Source organism: Apus apus, chromosome 2 (genome assembly GCF_020740795.1).
Source record: "Apus apus isolate bApuApu2 chromosome 2, bApuApu2.pri.cur, whole genome shotgun sequence".
In the NCBI taxonomy this organism is placed as follows: Eukaryota; Metazoa; Chordata; class Aves; order Apodiformes; family Apodidae; genus Apus; species Apus apus.
This window is the reverse complement of record NC_067283.1, coordinates 59,108,332-59,129,448: the sequence shown is the minus strand read 5'-3', so window position 1 is coordinate 59,129,448 and position 21,117 is coordinate 59,108,332. Positions and strand designations below refer to the sequence as shown.

General features: G+C 44.7%; 1 protein-coding gene across 3 annotated transcripts in view; it reads left to right on the top strand.

The window, feature by feature from the left end:
* The window catches only part of TPPP (tubulin polymerization promoting protein), a 90,489-nt gene that overhangs the window by 54,609 nt on the left and 14,763 nt on the right, over positions 1-21,117 (top strand). The window contains exon 4 of one of the 3 annotated variants that reach the window (XM_051609369.1): positions 1,572-1,704. The exons of the other annotated variants lie outside the window; for them this stretch is intronic. Within the exon in view, the coding sequence (XP_051465329.1) occupies positions 1,572-1,637 (66 nt within the window). The 3' untranslated portion in view covers positions 1,638-1,704. Of the gene's footprint in view, positions 1-1,571; positions 1,705-21,117 lie in introns of those variants that run through there. 3 annotated transcript variants of the gene reach the window in all.

Below are 21,117 nucleotides of genomic sequence, written 5' to 3'. Positions count from 1 at the left end.
AATACACCACATTAATCCCAGAACACTGGAAATGTGGAAACAACTGTCATGTGGCATCTTTGTTTTTTGTTTGTTCTGACTCTGTCAGAATGATAATATTTGGGTTGTTTTTTTTTCCTTTTTAAAATGTTGGCATTAAGCTTAATTTACGAAAATGCAGTTATAAAGCCTAGTGTATGGAAGTTTGGTTGTTCTTTTAAAAGCTCAGGTTAGGCAAGATTTTACCCTGTAGTGTAGGAGATACTGAAGTGTTTACCACCATCTTCAGTAGTCCTGTCTATTTAGTTCATCTGCATAAAATTTGTGATCCTCCTGAATTGGCTGTAGAGCTGTGAATGAAAAATCTAATTGTAAATAATCTTTCCAGAAGCTGGTTCTATACAAATGAACAGTGGAAATGTCAAGTGGAGAGATCTCTTTTGAGTTGTGTAATTTGTCATGATTTTTACAAGATTCTATTTTAGTGCTCTTGTAGTCTTATTTGAAACAAGTGGTAGTCTGGATACTTTTTGTCCTTCACTCATTTTAGTGAGTTTGAATAACATATTCATTTACCCAGGGATTCTCCCTTTGAATTGTGCATATTCTTCTAGGCCTCACTCCTGATTCCATTTTTGGTATTTCAACAGTCAGATATTATTCTATTTTAGAAGTTATCATATAGGTGCGGCAGAGGTATATAAATGTGCCAGCAGCAGCAGGAGACGAATAGAGGGGAGTATAAGCCAGCATTGTGAGCCTTGCCTGTACTCCTCTTGTATGTGCAGTCCTGGGCAGAGTTGGAAAAGAAGTGAAGACATAATGGGAGAGCAGGGAGATCACAATATTCTCTCATGTTTGCTGACAAAGTAAGGAGCAGGAAGCAGAGCTTAAAGGGAGATAGATTGCAGGATAGGAGTATGGGCAGAAAAAAAATCAAATTTTATGTTTGTTTTATAATGCTAGTTTAGTTCCCAGGTGGTAAAAATTACTCAAACACTTGGATATTAAAGGCATTAAAATAACTAAATACATAGCCACTCTTCCAGCAGCAGCCTGGGAATGCAGATATGAAATCGATATACAAGCATTCTAATGCTTTGTTTTCTTTGGGAAGTCTATGTTCTGGATATTTTAAGTTGGATTGCTTTCTATATGGTTAGACATAGTTATATGAACCTTTTCTTGTATTATTCTAGGATAACTTAGTGATGTCATGTGTGTTTGTCCAGCTCTGATGTAGGTCATGTAGATTTGGGTCAGATTTCAGTCAGAAAACTGTAGTGTGACTTTGACGCATTAATCAAAACATACTAGGGAGGGAGTTGAAAGCATGATTATGTGAGACTTCTGGTTGAGTATACTTCAGCAGCATTTGCAGATTTTTGTATCTTAACTTCTTATGTTTTCTGCTCTCTGTTTGGTAGGAGGGATGAGCAGAACATTATGCATGTACTGAATGGCAGCCTAAGGAAACCACTGCTTCAACAGAATGGCTGGAAAATTTACTTACATGTCAGACAATGAGGATTTTATTTTATGTTGTTGTAGAAGATGTTTTCGTTTTCTGCTTATGTTTTCTTCTCCTTTAGAATGTTGTAGAATTACAAAAATTCCTGCTTGTGGTTGATGTGATTGAGAAGATTGAAACTGAGTGAAATTTTGGGCCACTTTCTAATCTGCAACGGAAGGTGTATGGTTGGCTTGATCACACAGGAAGAAAAACAACAGGCAAGTGATAGGGGTTAATTAAGCCATAGCTTTATGAGCTCATTTGATAGTGATCTGGCAATAGAATATACTGTGCAGGTCAATATGTCTTTGACAGTTTACAATCAGACATGTAAACAATGTTTTAGTTGCTCTCACTCCTACAGAAAAGCTACAAGAGTGAAACTGAGGTTCTTTCTTTTCCTGTACTAAAAGCTTTGTCCTGCAAGTATGTTGAATACATTTCTACACCTCCTGTGGAACAGATATTTACTTTGGTCATTGCTGGCTCTTAAAGATAAACCAGTTGAACATCAGTGTGTATTCAGCAGGGTCCCTGACACAGAAATGTAGAATAGAAATTGTAAGGGACCCAGGATGATCTTATTCAACCTGCTGCTCACAGGAGGGCTAACTTCAAAGCTAGATCAGGTTGTTTAGAGCCCAGTCCAGTCGAATTTGCTGTTGTGTGGGTGGCAGGGCAATACAGCAATGATAGCACTTTAAAAGCTAGGGGGTGGGTGCTCAGGGTGAGGGTGATGTTGGCAGGATTGTGTTCTCATGGAAAGGACCTGATAGGGAAAGAGCAACGAAGCTAGAGTGCAACCCACAGAGCACAGCAAGTGAGACATAGCAGTTGTTGTGGCAGGAGTGCAAAGAGGCTCAGAAATTCCACTCAAGACTATGTGGGTCTGCTTGAAGTCTGCACAACGGAGTCTCAATGTGCTGCAGGACATATTGTTCAGCACATGGACATCCCTTATGATGTAGTGGTAGTCTACAGGACTACCATTAGCACATCAGAGTCCTTGGCTCCAGAGGGAGGAGCCCTCTATCCAGGTCCTGTGCTGCAGAGTGCTTCTGCCTCTCCCTGGAGATCAAGGCAGTGGTGGCTTCTCTTGTGGAAGGTGTGCAAGGCCCTAAGGTTCCATATTAAAGATGAAGATTAAGAGGCTGACATGTTTTGTGAAAAACCCAAGCTACATGAGGTGAGGAAGGAGCAACAACTAGAGATGAAGTAGACAGAGACTCAAGATGGTGAAGGCTGGAAGCTTGTTACTTCTGGAAACAAGATGTCATAGACCTGTTCCAACTACAGATCTCCAGTTTCAGAATAAGTATAGTATTCTGAGCATTGGTGAGGATCAACAAAACCTAGCAGAGTCAGGTAAGCTAAAACTTAACGTCCACACAAAAGGGAAAAAGTGAGCAATAGCGTCACCCAACACTACCTGACACCATGGAGATAGGCAAGTTCTTTTAAGGATCCTTGGTAGAATGAGAACTGGCCATGTGTTTGTAGTTATACTTAGATATTTATTATTATACAGTGATTATAATGATCAGCATTGCTTATTGTTACACAAAATTTCTAGCCATTAGGATAGATTTCTTCTTACCTAAAATTGCAGTTACCTAAACTTTTCAGTCACTTGGACCTTCTGTAGATCAGAACAAATTTTTAATAATCAGTGTACAATAGAATAATCATAATCTGGACTCTGACTTCATAATAAAGTACATGAGTCACTCAGTCCTCAGAGGAAGGAGGAGGTGTCATGGTGCTCTAGCCTACAGTGAGGTCGCCTCCCTCTTTCCTCTTACATCACGTTGGGAGAGTCCCTTGTATCACACTAAAAAGCACAAAAACCTTAGCAGTCTGTCTGCTGTTGGAACAGCTTAAAAAACCTTTTGGATAAGCTGATGTTTTTATACCTCTCAGTCTAGGGGTTTGGTCTATAAAATTTCCATAAGTTAGTGAATTCTGAAGAGACTGCCAGACAATCACTATGCAAGAATTTTGGCTTTAGGAGACAGCAAGCTGCAGGGGATAGTGCTTGCATAATTATTTTTATATCTTCCTGTCCATTGTGTGCTTCCTATGTGTTGCCCTTGCTTTGACTTAAAGATGCTGCTTCCAGCATACATCAGGCCTCAGCATGAGCTGTGTGTTAGCCAAAATCTGAGCAAGTGTTGAGTGAACAGTCACAGGAGGCATACCTGACAACTGAGGGACCATGGGTTTTGGCATCCAGAATATCTCATATGCTTTTGTGCTTCACTGTTCCATAATGGCTGTCACCATACACTGACAACCAGGCTGTACGAGGTCTCACGGCCAGTGGATACCAGTCACAGACAGTTACTGGAAGTTCCTCTTGTGGATGATTAATGCATGATTAAGGATGATGTCTCAGGAGTTTTGTTATTTGGTAGGTGTGAGGACCTGGAATTGTTGCAGATGTACCGCCAGGAGATGTCCAGCCTTCTAACATGGACCTTCTTTCTCTTTTTCCTTGTGGATACCAACAATACTACTACAGAGATAACCTGGAGCATATCAAGAGAGATTACAGAAGTCTGGGGGTGAGAGTGAAGGACATGGAAGTCTTGCCTTCCCAATCCTTACAGGGAAGAGGAAAGCTTGCGTAGAAATAGACTATGCCTACTTGTATGGCGTCTGTTGCAGACAGGGCTTTGCCTTTTGTGATCAGAGAAATGAGATGGAATAAATCTTAAGTGGAGCAAGAATGTCTTTGCAAACTAGGCTTTCAAATCTACCGAGGAGAAATAAACTGGGTATAGAAGGTTACTGAAACTGATTAAAACCCAAGTATTTTCTAGACTGTTAAACATCAGTGTAGACTTTGCTCCTTGTTTTCCATGGATTGAAGTAGAAGTTGATGAAGGTAAAGGATTAGATATCCTTGGCTGCAGCAACCAGGTGTCACAGTTTGACTCAGGATCAGCAATTGAACCAGCAACAATAATGCTCTTGATCCCCTTCCTCTCCCCCAGGTAGGGAAAAGAGAGAGATAATGAAGGAGAGAGACTATCTGGATTGAACACTAAACTAGACAGGTTTAATTAAATGCTAATAAGAAGAAAATATATGTAGAATTAGATACAAATGTGTTCAGGAATGTGCAAAACCCTATTGCCTCCCTCCAACCCCAGCAACTCCCATGGCATCTCCTGAGCTGTGAGCAGTCCCAAAATGTCCCAGACTGCTGTTGGAGAGAGCAGCAGAGCAGACAGGACTTGAGGGGAGAATTATGATGGTCAGGAATGCACAAGACAAGGGATCAATGGTGATGGATAGATGGGGTCTTCCCCAGGCCCTGGCCATGAATGGAAGAGAAGGAAAGAAGAAGGAAGGAAGTTGACTTTGGTGATCTCTGATCTTACACGGAGCTTACATATGGAATGGAATACTTCAGTGAGTTTTGATGTCTGTCTAGTCTATGTGGCTGTTTCTTTGTTGTCATGTTGGGCCTAAACCATGACAGTGTCCTTTTTTGTAGATGGTGGGGCCATAGCTGTTATTAATCAGGTCCATTGGGATCTTTCCATCTAATTCCAAGGAATAGAACTATAGAATCATAGAACCATTCAGATTGGAAAAGACCCTTGGGATCTCTGAGTCCAACCATCATTCCTACTCTACAAAGTTCTCCCCTAAACCATATTCACCAGCACCACATCCAAACGACTCTTAAACACATCCAGGGATGGTGACTCAACCACCTCCCTGGGCTGCCTATTCTAGTGTCTGACCACTCTTTCTGTGATTTTTTTTTTTCCTAATGTCCGATCTAAACCTCCCCTGTTGCAGCTTGAAGCCGTTCCCTCTTGTCCTATTGCTAATTACCTGTAAGAAGAGGCCAGCACCAACCTCTCTACAACGTACCTTCAGGTAGTTTTAGAGGCTGATGAGGTCTCCCCTCAGCCTCCTCTTCCCCAAAGTAAACATTCCCAGCTGCTTCAAGCGTTTTTCATAAGATTTATTCTCTAGGCCCTTCACCAGCCTCATTGCCCTCCTCTGTACTCACTCTGGCACCTCGATATCTCTCTTGAATTGAGGTGCCCAAGACTGGACGCAATACTCCAGGTGTGGCCTCACCAGTGCTGAGTACAGGGGGACAATCACCTCTCTGCTTGGCCACCTGGGCACACTGCTGGCTCATATTTAGCCATTTGTCAATTAGAACCCCTAGGTCCTTTTCTGCCAGACAGCTTTCCAGCCACACTTCCCCAAGCCTGTAGCGTTGCATGGGGTTGTTGTGGCCCAAGTGCAGGACCCAGCACTTGGCCTTGTTGAAGCCCATAACATTAGCCCAACAATCCAGTGTATCCAAGTCTCTCTCTAGAGCCTCACTATCCTCATGCAGATCAACACTCCGCCTAACTCGATGTCTTCTGTGAACTTACTGATAATACACTCTATGTCCTTATCAAGATTGTTGAAAAAGATGTTAAACAGAAACAGTCCCAACACTGAGACCTGAGGAACACCACTTGTGACTGGCCACCAGCTGGATTTGACTCCTTTGACCACCACTCTTTGGGCCCAACCATACAGCCAATGCTGGATCAAACAGATTCTATGCTTATCGAGGCCATGAGCAGCCAGTTTTTTTATGAGAGTTCTATGGGGAACAGTGTCAAATGCTCTCTGGAGGTCCAGATAGACAATATCCACAGCCTTTCCCTTGTCCAATAGTTGGGTCATCAGGTCATAGAGGAGATCAGGTTCTTCAGGTAGGACCTGCCTTTCATAAACCCATGCTGACTGGATTGTCCACTATATGGCTTCTAATGACACTCAAGATGATCTGCTCCATGACCTTTCCTGCTACCAAGGTAAGACTCACAGGTCTATAGTTTCCCAGATCCTCCTTTCTTCCTTTCTTATAGATTGGTGTTACATTTGCTACCGTTCAGTCCATTGGGACCTCCCCAGTTAGCCAGGACTTCAGGTAAATAATGGAAAGTGGCTTGGTGATCACTTCTTCCAACTCTTGGATGTAACCCATCCAGTCCCATAGACTTGTGTGTGTCTGAGTGGTATAGTAGGTCTCTGACCACTTCCTCCTTAATTGTGATGACCTCATTCTGCACCCCCTCCCTGTCTCCTAGCTCATGTGGCTGGGTATCCATGAACAGCTAGTTCCACTGCTAAAGACTGAGGCAAAGTAGGTGTTGAGCACCTCAGCTTTTTCCTCATCCTTTGTTACTAAGATTCCCTCTGCATCCAATAAAGGGTGGAGATTTTCCCTAATCCTCCTTTTGTTGTTAATGAACTTATAGAAGCATTTTGTATTATTCCTAACAGCTGTAGCTAGTTAGAGTTCTAGCTGTGCTTTGGCTCCCCTACTTTTCACCCTGCATAGGTTCACTTCATCTTTATAGACTTCATGAGTGACCTGTCCCCTCTTCAAAGGTCATAGACTCTCTTTTTGTTCTTAAGGTCCAGCCAAAGGTCCCTATTTAGCCAGGCTGGTCTCCTATCCCTCTTACTAGTTTTTCAGCACACAGGGACAGCCGGCTCCTGTGCCTTTAAGACTTCCTGGACTCCTATATCCCTCAAGGCAGCCTCTCAAGTGACTTTGTCAATCAGTCTTCTGAACAGGTCAAAGTTTGCCCTCCAGAAGTCTAAGGTGGCAGTTTCACTAACCCCTCACCTTGTTTCTCCAAGGATCAAAAACTCAATTATCTCATGATCACTGTGCCCTAGAGGGCCTCCAAACTTCCCCCACAGGATCTTCCTGTTCACAAGAAGCAGGTCCAGGAGGGCACCTTCCCTGGTTGGCTCAGCTGTGTGAGGAAGTTGTCCTCCACACATTCTAGGAACCTCTTGGAATGTTCCCTCTCTGATGTGTTTTATTCCCAGTAGGTGTCTGGGATGTTAAAGTCCCCCACAAGAACAATGACAAGTGACTGGGACATTACTCCCAACTGCTTATAGAAAGCTTCATCCACCTCATTGCTTTGGTTGGAAGGTCTATAGCAGACTCCCACAGTGATAACAGTTTTATTGGCCTTTAATCTAATCCAAACACTCTCAACCTCATCATGATTATACTCGATTTCCAAGCTCTCAGCATTCTCTAACATACAGGGCCACTCCACCCCCTGTCCTTCCCTTTCTATGCCTCCTGAAGAGCTTGTAGCCATCAATTGTGGCACTCCAGTAATGTGATGCATCCCATCACATTTCTGTGTTAGCCACTATGTTATAGTTTTCCTGGTGTATCACGGCTTCAAGCTCCCCGTTTGTTGCTCATACTGCATGCATTGGTATAGATGCACTTCAGATGAACTAATGATTCCAATGCCTTTTTTTGACTGTGGGTCCCATTCCCTACCAGACTCTTCTCAGGTGCTTCCATATTTCTAAACATCTATCCTTTATCTCAAACGAAATGAGTGAGAATCCTCCCTAGTCCACTATCCTTCAAGCCCTGGCATGCTTCTCTTGGGCTTGTTCATAACAGGCCCAGTTGTCTCCCCTTCCCCCTTCATATCTAGTTTAAAGCCCTGTCAGTGAGCCCTGCTGACTCCTGCCCCAAAAGCGCTTTCCCCATCTGGGACTGGTGCATCCCACCTGCCACCAGCAGGCCAGGTGTCTCGTATAGCAGCCCATGATCAAAAATCCCGAAGCCCTGCCTATGGCACCAGTCACGTAGCCATGCATTGATCTGCAGACTCTTCCTGTTTATCTCTTCATCCTTTCTTGCAACAGGGATGGAGGAAAACACTACTTGTGTTCCAGACCCCCTAACCAGCTGTCCCAGGGCCCTGAAGTCTCTCTTCATTGCCCTTGGACTCCTTGTAACAGTTTCATCATTGACAAGCTGTAAAAACCAGCAATGGATAGTAATCGGAGGGCTGCACCAGATCAGAATTTCCTTTTAACATCTCTAATCTGAGCCCCAGGGAGGCAGCAGACTTCCCTGTCAACAAATGGGCCCTTCTGTCCCCCTCAGAAGAGAGTCACCCACTACAATTACTCTCCTTTTCTTGGTTGAAGAAGTCCTAAGGCGTGGGGGTGAGTGATAAGCCCTAGATGACTCACTTGATGAATCTTCCTCTCAATCTTCATTTGCGTGGCCCTGAAGTACCAAAGCCTCATACCTATCTTTCAAGGGCAACTGGGAGGGTGGGGGGGACCATGACAGCTTTTGCTTGCTTTCCCAAGGAGGGACCTCTCTCCATTCCTCCCAGTTCCATGGGTCCCCTCCTGTCTGATGACAGGAGGGGTGGGGGTCCATGACTTCTTCCAGAGCCTCTTCCTTCTGCCCATGCCTCAGGGTGTGGCCTAATCAATCTATTTTGCTTTTGCATTCTCTGATGGTTCTCAGCCTTTCTACCTCCTCCCTCAGTTCAACCACCTGCCTGAGTAGATAATTTATTTGCTTACACTGCACACAAGCAGTGTCACTGGCTCCCTCCATTACAAGTACCAGGCTCAGGCATTCACTGCAGCCGGAGATCTGCACGGCCCCATGTCTGCACAGAAGCTCAGTCTGAGTTCCCACATTCTTTCTTGGTGCAGCTTTTGGCTATGTTGTTACCATGTCTGTCTAGCTAAAAGAAAGCAACCGCTGTTTGCTGCTTCTTGCATTCCCTCACGCTGACCCACTCTAACCTGGCTCGTGCAGCTCTGTGCAATAGCTGCTGTCACTCTCTGCTCTGCACTGCTGTGGGATTTGAGGGAGCTGTCCAGATGGCTGCTTTTAAATTTTGCTGCGGCTCTCAGACACGCCCCCTGCCACTGGATCTCTCGTGTAGGTCTCTTGATCTTGCTTCTTTTTACAGCAAAACCAGCATCCAGAAGAATTTGTATGATCTTTTTACCTTTCTCAAAGACTTCTACTGGTTTGTCACCCCACACAATGATGTCGTTGATGTACTGCAGGTGTTCTGGAGCTCCACCCTTCTCCAGAGCAGCACAGATCAATCCATGGCAAATGGTTGAGCTGTGTTTCCACCCCTGGGGCAGTCAATTCCAGGTGTACTGCACTCCCTGCAGGTGTAAGCAAAGTGTGGCCTGTCCTCTGGTGCTAGAGGAATAGAGAAAAAGGTATGAGTAATGTCAGTAGTGGCATACCACCTGGCTGCTTTTGACTCCTGCTCATACTGAAGTTCTAGCATGTCCAGCACATCAGCACTGAGTGGTGGTGGAACATCATTTAGGCCATGATAGTCCACTGTCAGCCTCCACTCCATCAGGCTTCCGCACTGGCCAAATAGGATTGTTGGAGTGTGAGTGAGTCCTACTGATCACTCCTTGGCTCTCCAGTTGCCAGATCAACTTATGAATGGGGATCACAGAGTCTCTGCTGGTGCAATATTGTCATCTATGCACCGTTGACGTGGTAGTTGGCACTTGTTGGTCTTCAACCTTCAGCAACCCCAATAGAGAAGGGTCATCTGAATGGCCAGGCAAGGTATGCAGCTTTTCAGTGTCCTCAGTCTCTACAGCTGTTACACCAAAGGCTCGCCTGTACCCTTTCAGGTCCCAGAAATATACTTTTTTTGAGTGCAGGCCCACCAAGATAGTGGGGGCTCGTTACTGTATATGATGATGGTGGCAGGAAAAAAAAACTTTCTTTATGTTCCAGTGTAGACAATAGAAGTTAACTTGCTGTTCTGAAGTTAAAGCGAAAATATTATAGGAACAAAGCATGTGGCTATGTATGAATATAGTTTGACTTCTAAAATAAGGCCCTCAGATTACCACCTGTTACTTGTTGTTCAAGGAGGTAATGATGAAATAACAAAGAGAAGTCCAAGGGCAATTAAAAGAGATTTTAAGACCTTGGGATGTTTGTCTGAAGGATTTGGAGCTCAGGTTGTGACCTCCTTGATCCTCCCATTAACAAGGGATGACATTACTAAGAGCAGACAAATGCATCTGGTCAATGCATGGTTCCGAGAGTATTGTAAGCAGAAAAATGTTGGATTCTTTGATCACAGGATGACCTGCTCAACACCTGGGATGCTGAAATTGGATGGTATGCACCTTTCTTAGAGAGGACAAAGAGTTCTAGTGTAGGAGCTAGCAGAGCTTGTTGATATATCTGTAAACTTGCTTGGAAGGAGGTACAGGACAAAACCAAGGTTGCCAATTGTGAGCAATGGGATGGTGTGGCAAAATTTGAGGAACCAAGCACTAATGGGATCCCTCATTCTGCTTTGCAAGGTGGTGGCTGCAATGTACCACACGTGAAGTGTTTCTACACTAATGTGCACAGCATGAGGACTAAGCAAGATGAGCTTGAAGCCTTGGCCCAGTCCCAGAGATTTGACATTATTGGTATAAGTGAAACGTGGTGGGATGAGTCCTGTGATTGAACCACCCTGTTGGATGGGTATAGACTCTTCAGCAGAGACAGGCAGGGCGGAAGAGGCTGGGGAGTGGCTTTGTATGTAATGGAAAGGCTAGAGTGTATGGACCTCACAATTGGTAGTGGCACAGTTGAGAGTCTTTGGGTGAGAATCAAACGAACAAACAAATAATGCAGTTATCATTGTGGTCAGGATGAGGATGTGGATGACCTGTTCTTTGAGGAACTAAGGCGCTGGTAAATCGGTTGATGATTCCAGGTCAATCAACCTTGTCCTTATGGGGGACTTCAACTCGCAAGAAATCAACTGGGAGCAACATATAGCTAGCACAACCCAGGCCAGAACATTTCCAAGCCATGTGGATGACAGCTTTATGGAACAGGTCATAAGGGAGCCAATTTGGAAGAATGCCCTCCTTGATCTGCTGTTTGTCAACAGAGGGAATCTCTTGAGTGAAGTGGAGATTGGAGGTTGTCTTGGCCACAGTGACCATGAGACGATTGAGTTTAAAACCTATGTTGACAAGAGGAAAGCTGCCAGCAATACTTCCAACACTGGACATGAGGAGAGCAGACTTTAGGTTGCTCAGGGAGCTTCTGAGTCGAGTACCCTGGGAAAATGTATTTGCAGGAGCTGGGGCTCATGAGTGCTGGTCACTCTTTAAACCTCGCCTACTAAAGGCACACAATCCCAAAATGTCAGAAGCAGATGAGGCGGAAGACCAGCTTTGCTGGAAAGGGATCTGCTCTTGCAGATTAGGCAAAAAAGGAAGGTGTATGCCCAGTAGAAGCTAGGCCAAGTGATGTGGGAAGCATACCGAGATGCTGCTAAACACTGTAGGGAAAAAATTGGAGAGGCCAAAGCTCAACTGGAGCTGAAAGTGGCCAGAACTGTAGGCGACAATAAACGGAGTTTTTTTCAAATACATTAATGGCAAAATGCAGTGTAAAAACAATATGGATCCTTTACAGGATAAGGACGGTCGCCTCATCAACCAGGATATAGGCAAAGCAGCGGTATTTAATGCATTCTTGCCTCTGTCTGGGCCTCAGTGCACAGAACTGGAGGACCATGAATGCAAGAAGGATCAACCCTTAGCTGACCCTGAACCTCTGTGGGATCTGTTGCTACACTTAGATCTATACAAGTCCATGGGGCCTGATGGGATCCATTTGAGAATCCTCAAAAAAGCTGGCTAATGTAATTGCCTGGCCTCCTGCGATGATTTTTGGGAGGCCCTGGGCATCTGGAGAGATCCCAATTGACTGGAAACTGGCTAATGTTGTCGCAATATTGAAGAAGGGCAAGAAAGAGGACCCTGGAAACTACAGGCCAGTCAGTCTAACTTCGGTGCCTGGTAAAATTATGGAAAAGATTATTCTGGGAGGTATTGGAAAACACCTGGAGGACAATGCAGTCATTGGTCACAGCCAGCATGGCTTCACAAAGGGAAAGTCCTGCTTGTCAAACTTAATTTCTTTTTATGACAAGGTAACCCATCTAGTTGATCAAGGGAAGCCAGTGGATGCAATATTTCTGGACTTCAGCAAGGATTTTGATACTGTCTCTCACAGTATCCTCCTGGACAAAATGTCCAGCATACAGCTGGACAAGCGTACCATACGATGGGTGAACAGCTGGCTCACAGGTCAAGCATGAAGAGTGACAGTGAATGGGGTAAAATCAGGCTGGCAACCAGTCACCAGTGGGGTCCTGCAGGACTCTGTCCTAGGCCCAGGCCTCTTCAACGTCTTCATCAGTGACTTGGACGCAGGACTTGAAGGAATTCTAAGTAAGTTTGCTGATGTTGCAAAGCTGGGACTATCTGTCGACTCCCTCGAGGGTGGGCAGGCCTTACAGAGAAACCTTGACAAGTTAGAGAGATGGGCAGTCAGCAACCACATGAAGTTTAAGAAGGACAAGTGCCAGATTCTGCACCTGGGATGGGACAACCCTGGTGAGAAGTACAGACTAGGGAACAAGTGGCTGGAGAGCAGTGTGGCAGAGAGGGACACAGGGGTGCTAGTTGATGGCAAACTGAATATGAGCCAGCAGGGTGCCCTGGCAGCCAGGAGGGCCAACCGTGTCCTGGGGTGCATCAAGCAGAGCATTGCCAGCTGGTTGAGGGAGGTGGTTGTCCTGCTCTACTCTGCTCTGGTGTGGCCTCACCTTGAGTACTGCGTGCAGTTTTGGGTACACAATATAAAAACGACATCAATCTATTGGAGAGCATTCAAAGGAAAGCCAGGAGGATGGTGAAGAGTCTGGAAGGGACGATTTATGAGGAGCGGCTGGGGTCACTTGGATTATTCAGCTTGGAGAAGAGGAGGCTGAGGGGTGACCTCATTGCAGTCTGTGGCTTCCTCATGAGGGGAAGAGATGGGGCAGGTACTCCTGTGACCAATGACAGGAAATGGCAGGAAGCTGAAGCAGGGGAGGTTTAGGTTAGATATCAGGAAAAGCTCCCCACAGATCTGGTCTCAGGAGTACAGGTCACAGCTTTTCTTTTTGCCCTTGACAAGCTCCCCAGGGAAGTGGTCACAGCACCAAGACTGCCTGACTTCGAGAAGCATTTGGATGATGCTCTTAGGCACATGGTGTGATTCTTGAGGTGCCCTACACAGGGACAGAAGTTGGACTCAATGATTCTGATGGGTCCCTTCTAACTCAGCATATTCTATGATTCTATGATTCTATAAACCTGCTGGATTTCTGAGGAGAAGGATCTGGTAGTCCTGGTAGATAATAATTATCCATGAGTCAGCCATGTGCCTTTGTTGCCAAGAAGGCCAATGGAGTCCTGCGGTGCATAAGGAAGAGTGTGGCCAGTAGGTTGAGAAAGGTCATTCTCCCCCTCTACTCTTCCCTGGTGAGGCCACATCTGGAATAGTGTGTCCAGTTCTGGCCTCCCCAGTTCAAAAGAAACAGGGAATTCCCAAGAGAGACTAGAGAGTCCAGTGGAGGGTAACAAAGATGATTGAGGGATTGGAACATTTCTCTTCTGAGGAAGGGCTGAGGGACCTGGGACTCTTTAGCCTGAAGAAGAGAAAGTAGAGCGGAGACCTTATTAGACTAAAGAGTGTGTCCAAGTAGGATGGAGCCAGACTCTTTTCAGTATTTCCCAGAGACAGGACGAGAGGCCCAAGCTGGAACAGAGGAAGTTCCATTGAAATATGAGGAAAAACTTCTTTACTATGAGGGTGACAGAGCACTGGAACAGGCGGCCCAAGGAGGTTGTGGAGTCCCCTTCTCTGGAGATGTTCAAAACCCACATGGATGCAGTCCTGTGTAATGTGCTCTAGGCGATCCTGCATTAGCAGGATCTAGATTATCTCTAGAGGTCCATGCCACCTCTGACACTTCTGTGATTCTGTGATCTCTGTTCCTGAGTCGGTGTCACTGTTTGACTCAGGTTCGAGAACAATGCTCTCGATCCCCTCCCCCTCCCACCCAGGTAGGGAAGGAGAGAGAGAATTAGGAGAGAGACGCTCTGGATTGAAAACTAAACTGCACAGCTTTAATTAAACACCAATTATAAAAGAAAATATATACAATTATATACAAATATGTTCAGGTAGTGTGAAAACCTCTATTGCCTCCCCCCACCCCAAGCAAATTCCACAGCACTCCCCTTAGCTGCAAACAGCCCCGAAGAATCCGATACTGCTGCTGGAAAAAGCAGAGAGTGATGAGGGTCAGGAGAGCTTGAGCCTGGGGGTCCATGGTGATGGATGGATGGAGTCCTCCCTGGACGCTGGCCATGGACGGAAGAAAAAGGACAAAAAACCAAGAAGGAAGTCGTCTTCTGTGATCTCTGACCTTTGAGCTTACGTAGATATATGGAATGGAATATCTCTGGTCAGTTTTGCTGTCTGATTCAGCCTCCTATGGGGGGTTCATAGATGTCCCTGTAGAGTCTGAGTCAGCAGACTAAAAGTGTGTCAGGATGAGGAGCAATGGGCACAAGCTGGAACAGAGGAAGTTCCATTGAAACAATAGGAAAAACTTCTTTACTATGAGGGTGACAGAGCACTGGAACAGGCAGCCCAGGGAGGTTGTGGAGTCTCTGGAGAAGTTCAAAACCCACCTGGATGCAGCGTTGAAATCTTACCCAAAGGCATCTGACAGGAGGAAATAACTCCATAGCCCCAAGAAGGTATAAAGCAGGTATTCTGTATTGCAGTGCTGGGTGCATGGGGGATTGCTCCTCCTAACACGCACATAAGCATACATAAACAATACATATTTATTCACTTACAGCATACATATACCTTACTTTTTAAAAAGGTAGGCAGGATTATACAGATTACTTCCCTGAATTCATTAAAATATTGTAATAATTTCCCCAAAATCATTAACATAAAGCTATGCCCATTCCCGCATGCGCACTGCCTCTTGGTGGTCGTGGGCAGGGGTCTCTTGGAGGAGGGCTTGTAGTCTTCGCTGTGCTGGGGCATGTCCTTATTCTTGCGAGTTGGCTGATGTATCCAGCTGAATCTTGCTTCTTGTGCTCTCGGGTGAGACATGTCCTAGTTCAACACAATACCTTGAGAAACATTAACAGATTCAATTCTACAGCATCATGTAGGCTTACCAAATTTAACCCTTAAGTCTGTAATTCACATCCCTATGGGGGGGAAGAGAGGCTCAGCCCATCGACTGGTCCCAGTGGTCAGGTGAGTGGGGTCATCCCTGAGATGGTATCTTCCCTGACATCTGCCCCCTCTCTCAGACTATTTATAGTATTTTACCTTACAGGTGGAGCTCGAGTGACTCGAGTCATACACACCTTTATTGTGACTGGTGCAAAATTCTCTCGCTTAATTTTTAAAGATACAGACTAGAGAAAATTCAGTGCGCAAGCTCAGTGAGGGGTGGTCGCGTCTTGGGAGGTGGGTAACTTTTGGGGATGGAGGTGTATTTTGGTATTATAGTGAGATTATAATGAGCAAAGTTCGCTTTGAGGACAGCATTTCATCAAAAGTTGACATCGAATTTGCAGCTTATAAATTTTATGATTATTATGTACCTTCAATTATAACCCATTGTTGCCAGAGAGTGTGGCCACGGTGTCTGCATTCCATTCCACTTTCCATGTCATTTCTCTTAGGGTTTGCACACCAAGGTCCCTTAGTGTTGCCAACGACTAGGGTTGCTTGGGAAACCACCATGGTACAAGCTCTTTGCATGCGTTGCCAGGAGGACCATGGCTAAAAATTACTCCTTACCCTTATGGTAAGGAGTAATACTAGCACTTTGCTTCCTGCCCATCACTAGCATTTTTGGGAGTGCAAGAACTCCCAGCACTCTGCTGCTTTTCTATGCAGTCGTACTGTAACTGAGTTACTGGTTATTTTGAAGAGCAGCATTCTATTCTGAGTAGCCAGCACCAAGTTTTGCAGCTCTCCCATCAGAATGTTAATACTGTTGATTTCATGTAGCATGTGATTTGAGAAAAAAAACCCAAACAAACAAAAAAGGAAGAACAGAAAAGGCTGTGGGGGGAAAATGCTCGCAGTCTGCCATTTTGTTAGGTAATGTCTGCCTTCAGTACTTTTTCTTCACTGCTTACTCTACAGGCACAGTACTAGAGGCAGGAAGGGAATGTTGCTGTACTATCTGGACACTTGTAATCTGGAAAAAAAAGAAGCCCAGAAAACCTTTCTGCAGTGTTTTACATCAAGCCAATAAGTTTCTGCTTAAGCTGTGGAACAGCTTTAGGTCCAACCTGAGTCCTTATCAGTGACGGCAAGCAGTGGAAAATACCTCCAGGCGAGTTGTTTTAGTGGAGACAGGAGTTCATTGTAAAAACAATTGCACTTCATGTCTATTTTGAATGTATGATATTCCTAAAGCTCAGTAGCTTTTCTTTCTGTGTTTACTTCCCAGTAATTGGTTCTGGAGATCCTTTTTGGGAATGTTGCCATGTTCTGTGCAAAGCTACATGGCACACAGCTAATGAGAGCTTGCCATGGACTGTGCTAGCTGCAGGAATGGATCTGGTGCAGCTAGAGCTGTGTGGTGCTGCGCTGACTGGTTGTCCAACCTGTTGTATTGTGCAATGGAATGTTCCACTTGCTCTGTAAACTGTTCTTTGGTTTATCTGTTATCTTGAGGTAGAAGGCAAAATCTGCCCAAGTTTGCAGAGGTGTCTGTAATAAGAAGTGAGGAGGCAGGCACGTTGCACTGTTGTTAAGGATGACAGGATTTAAAAAGACTACAGCTTTCACTTTCTGTCTTTGGTATGAAGGCTGTTTCAGACAGACCAAAGTTGGAACATAGGTCATTTGTAATTTGAATGAGAGAATGCATTTTTGTTGTTGTTGCTTTTTTAACCTTGGCTGTGGTGAAAGACTGGAACAAGTTTTTTGGTGATGCTGTGGAACCTCCATCTTTGGAGGCGTTCAGAACTTGACTGGAAAAGCTTCTGTGCAATCTTATTTTAACTTTGCTGGGAGCAGGTGTTTATGCTTGATAAGGAATAATAGGCAAAAGTTCCTTCCAACCTAAATTGTTATGTGACTTCAGGTTTTTAATTTTTGATAATCACCAATGATACAGATCCCCTGTCTCTCTACGTAAACTGTCTGTGCTTGACCAACTACAGTGGTGAAGAATTTTTTCCTGTGTCTGGTTGGAATTTCTCAAGTCTGAATAAACACTCTTCTGTCATCTTCTCCTTGTATGCCACACCCCTCAAAGTCCTTGCTGTCATAGCAGTTCTCTGTAAACACTGACACAAACCAGAGAAAAATACTGAATTTCTAACAAAAATGCATTTTCAAATGTACTGGTCTAACTAACAATTCTTTTTATTTCCCATACCTGCTTCTGAGACTGTGGCTGTTCTGATCATCTCTCTGAGGTTTTGGTGTGAGAGGAGTTTCAGTTGGAAGAGGCAGGAGGCATATGTATCTTTCCTGACTCATCTGAAAGGTTTCTATTAATTTGGAGGTCATGTGACCACATCTTCGGTTAGAAACTGACAGTGAAAGGGCAACAGCCTTTTCTAAAAGTATTTTTTAAGATTAGGGAGAGAACAAAACTGCAGCAAAGTATCAGTAAAAATACAAGCTTGGTGAATGAGCAGGTCTTCTGTTAGTGATCTCTTCTTTTGATAGAGGCAAAGATGCTGAAATTATACCTGCTAGCTTGTGTTGATGGAAATAATTTAGTGAAGGCAAGAATCATCAGTCTTGGAGAATAGAAGTCTTGGTATTTTTCGTGAAGTACATTTGGTTGACTTCTTTTGGTGTACTTGTCACGACCCTGGTAGGGCAATCCAGGAAGATTCAGATTGGACCCCCTTGCTTTCTAAACTCCTTCTCGGAGAGGAGCCTCCGAGAAGGAGCAGCTGGATCCAACCTTTGTCTCAGACCTGGCCCTTCCAGGGAGAGTGATTAAAATGTCATGGTCTGAGTTTATGCTCAACAGGAAATGTCCGATACCCCTTTATCAGATTAAGGTGAAATGACACTCAAGGTCTATATTTGAATTAGGTTTAATTAAAACTATAAAAGGAACATGAATACTTCAATTATTATTTTAGGCTGCGCGATCAAAAAGGCTGAGAATTAGATCACAAGAGTGGAGTACATATATGTTTAAGCTGCACAGCCTGAGAAAAAATCATGGCTAGGCCTTGTGTTACTTAATGATTTTAAGAAGGAAGAGAGAGAGTAGGAGAAGTTTAGAGAGATAACAGAAAATCACCAGTCCTGGATCCAGTGTTGGACCAGCCAGTGGGGGAGAGCAGGTGTCAGTGAGGCTCCTAAAGCCCACCATTGCAGCCCCCTGCTAAACAGGGCTACTTTCCTTGTTTTGTAAGAATGAGCAAGTGTGTTTGAGTCATAAGACTGAGCAGCTGGAGTGGACCTTCACCCCTCAAACCTTATCTCAGTCACTGTACATGCAGGCTGAAGGCCATATCCATGCCACCATCGTTGTCTACATCCTCTCAGACAGGCCTTTTGGGATGCAAACAAGACTTTGTTTAGGGTTTACAATGGGGTTTCAACACCAATTCCAGCAAGTATGGGTCCTGAGGGTTGGTTCCTCACAGTACTGAAATGAATTTATACATTGATTGTGTTTGATTCTATTGTGCTAAGTAAAACTTTTATTTTAAAGAGGTTTTTTAATAAATGTTATGATTTGAGGGACCCTGGCATGGTGTTGAACACCTATAAGAGCAACTAAAGAGAGAGTTCTTAAGACTTTGAAAGACTCAAGAGGGTCAGAACAGGGAGGGGTCAATATTCCCCCCCACTCCCTGTCATACTCTATAAAGCCAGGAGAACCGGAAGCTCAGCCCTTTTTCCTTCCTCCACCTCCTTCCTTGTGATTGCTGCCTGGAGATTCTTCGGTTTGGCACATGCTCTCCAGAATCCAACTCCATCTGGTGCTGCAAGGAGCCATGGACCCCTCTCCTGAAGTGGCCTTGCTGCAAGGGTCTCTCACTCCCCTCCTCCTGTGATCAGCGAGATCGGTTTTGTATATATTTGTATGTAAGTGTATAATATCTGTTCTTTCCCCCGTGTGTAAATTTGTTCCTGTTTCCATTTCCAACCCTTAAGTCTCCCTTCCTTATTTTCCTTCTGTCTTCCCTGAGGAGCGTGGAGGGGGGAATAATAGGGAGCAATTCCACCTTCTGGTTTGTGGTTCAGCCTTTGATTTGGCAGGATTTTTTTGGTAGTGGGGGAAGGGCCCCAGGGCTGGCTCCTGTAAGAAGCTGAGAAGATTCCCCTGCTCCAAAACCAACCAAGGAGGTATTAGAGAGACAATAGATGCACCTCTGTGATTAACATACAAAAGAAGTGAGAGAAGACCTGAGCAGATCAAGCACTTGGAGAGAAAGAAGAGCTGTGCTGAAGAGGAGAAAGGCAGTGCTGGGGTAGAGATCCTGGTGGTTTGTGAGGAAGAAGAGGAAGAAGGTGCCCAAGCAGAAGTTTCCCTGCAACCTATGGTGAGATGGCAGGCTGTCCCCCTGCACTCATGGAGGAACATGGTGGAGCATTCCCTGGGGGCACCAGGAGGGGTGAATTTGGCTGGTGGACTTGGATTTTGCTGCCAGTGGATTATGCAGCTGTGATAGACTCTGGTGCCAGTAGGGGTGACTGTTCCCGAAGCAGCCTGTGACTCTGTAGGAAGTCCACACTAGAGCAGCCTGCTCCGGACCTGGTGGGAAGGACTCATGAAGGAGAGATATCTAGTGATAGGACAAGGGGCAATGGGTGCAAACTGGAACATAGGAGGTTCCATGTAAACATCAGAAAAAACTTCTTTACTGTGAGAGTGACAGGGCACTGGAACAGGCTGCCCAGAGATGTAGAGTCTCCGTTGCTGGAGACATTCAAAACCCACCTGGACACGTTCCTGTGTGATGTACTCTAGGTGATCCTTCTCTGTCAGGGGAGTTGGATTAGATGATCTTTCGAGGTCCCTTCCAACCCCTAAGATTCTGTGATTCTGTGAGATGCTTCTGGAGGACTCTTTTGCATGGGAGGGACCCCATGGGGGAGCAGGGGAGGACTTTAGGGAATCCTTCTTCCTGAGGAGGATGGAGCATCAGGAATGACCAAACTGTGATCTGACTCTAAACCCCATCCCTTGTGCCGCTGGGGGGAAGGAGGTGTAGAAATTGGGAACAAATTTGGGCCTGGGAAGAAGGGAGCAGTGGGTGTAACATAGGTAAGCGCTGCTCTTTGTGTTGTCTGTGTCCTATGTGTGTTTGATTAGTGTGAAATGAAATTATTATTTTTTCCCCAAATTCAATCTGTTTTGCCCATGACCTTAATCAGTGAATAACCCTCCTTGTCCTTTGTCTTGACCCACAAGCTTCTATTTGGCCTTTGTCCTCCCCATCCCACAGCATGGGGAGGGTGGGGGAAGTTGAGTGAACAGCCATGTGGCTCATTCTGTGTTATCATGCTAGGCCCAAACCATGAAATTAATAATAATATATTATTATTATTATTATTATTATTATTATTATTATTATTATTATTATTATTATTATTATTGTTATTGTTATCATCATCATCATTATCATTATTATCATTATTTCATATTTTGTGATACAGAAAACTTTATGGTTAAATGTAAGTGCAAATAAGACAAGGAAAATGGAGGCTTCCTTGGGGTCCCAGAAAGGAACGAAGGATGTTGGCTCCAAATAATTTATTGCCTTTAGAAAAATTTAACTAGGCAGATTATATAACTTACTCTAGAAAGTAAAGATTTCAAGTGGAAGTGCTATATGACTACACAGGATAATTTCTCTGTGATTCAGTG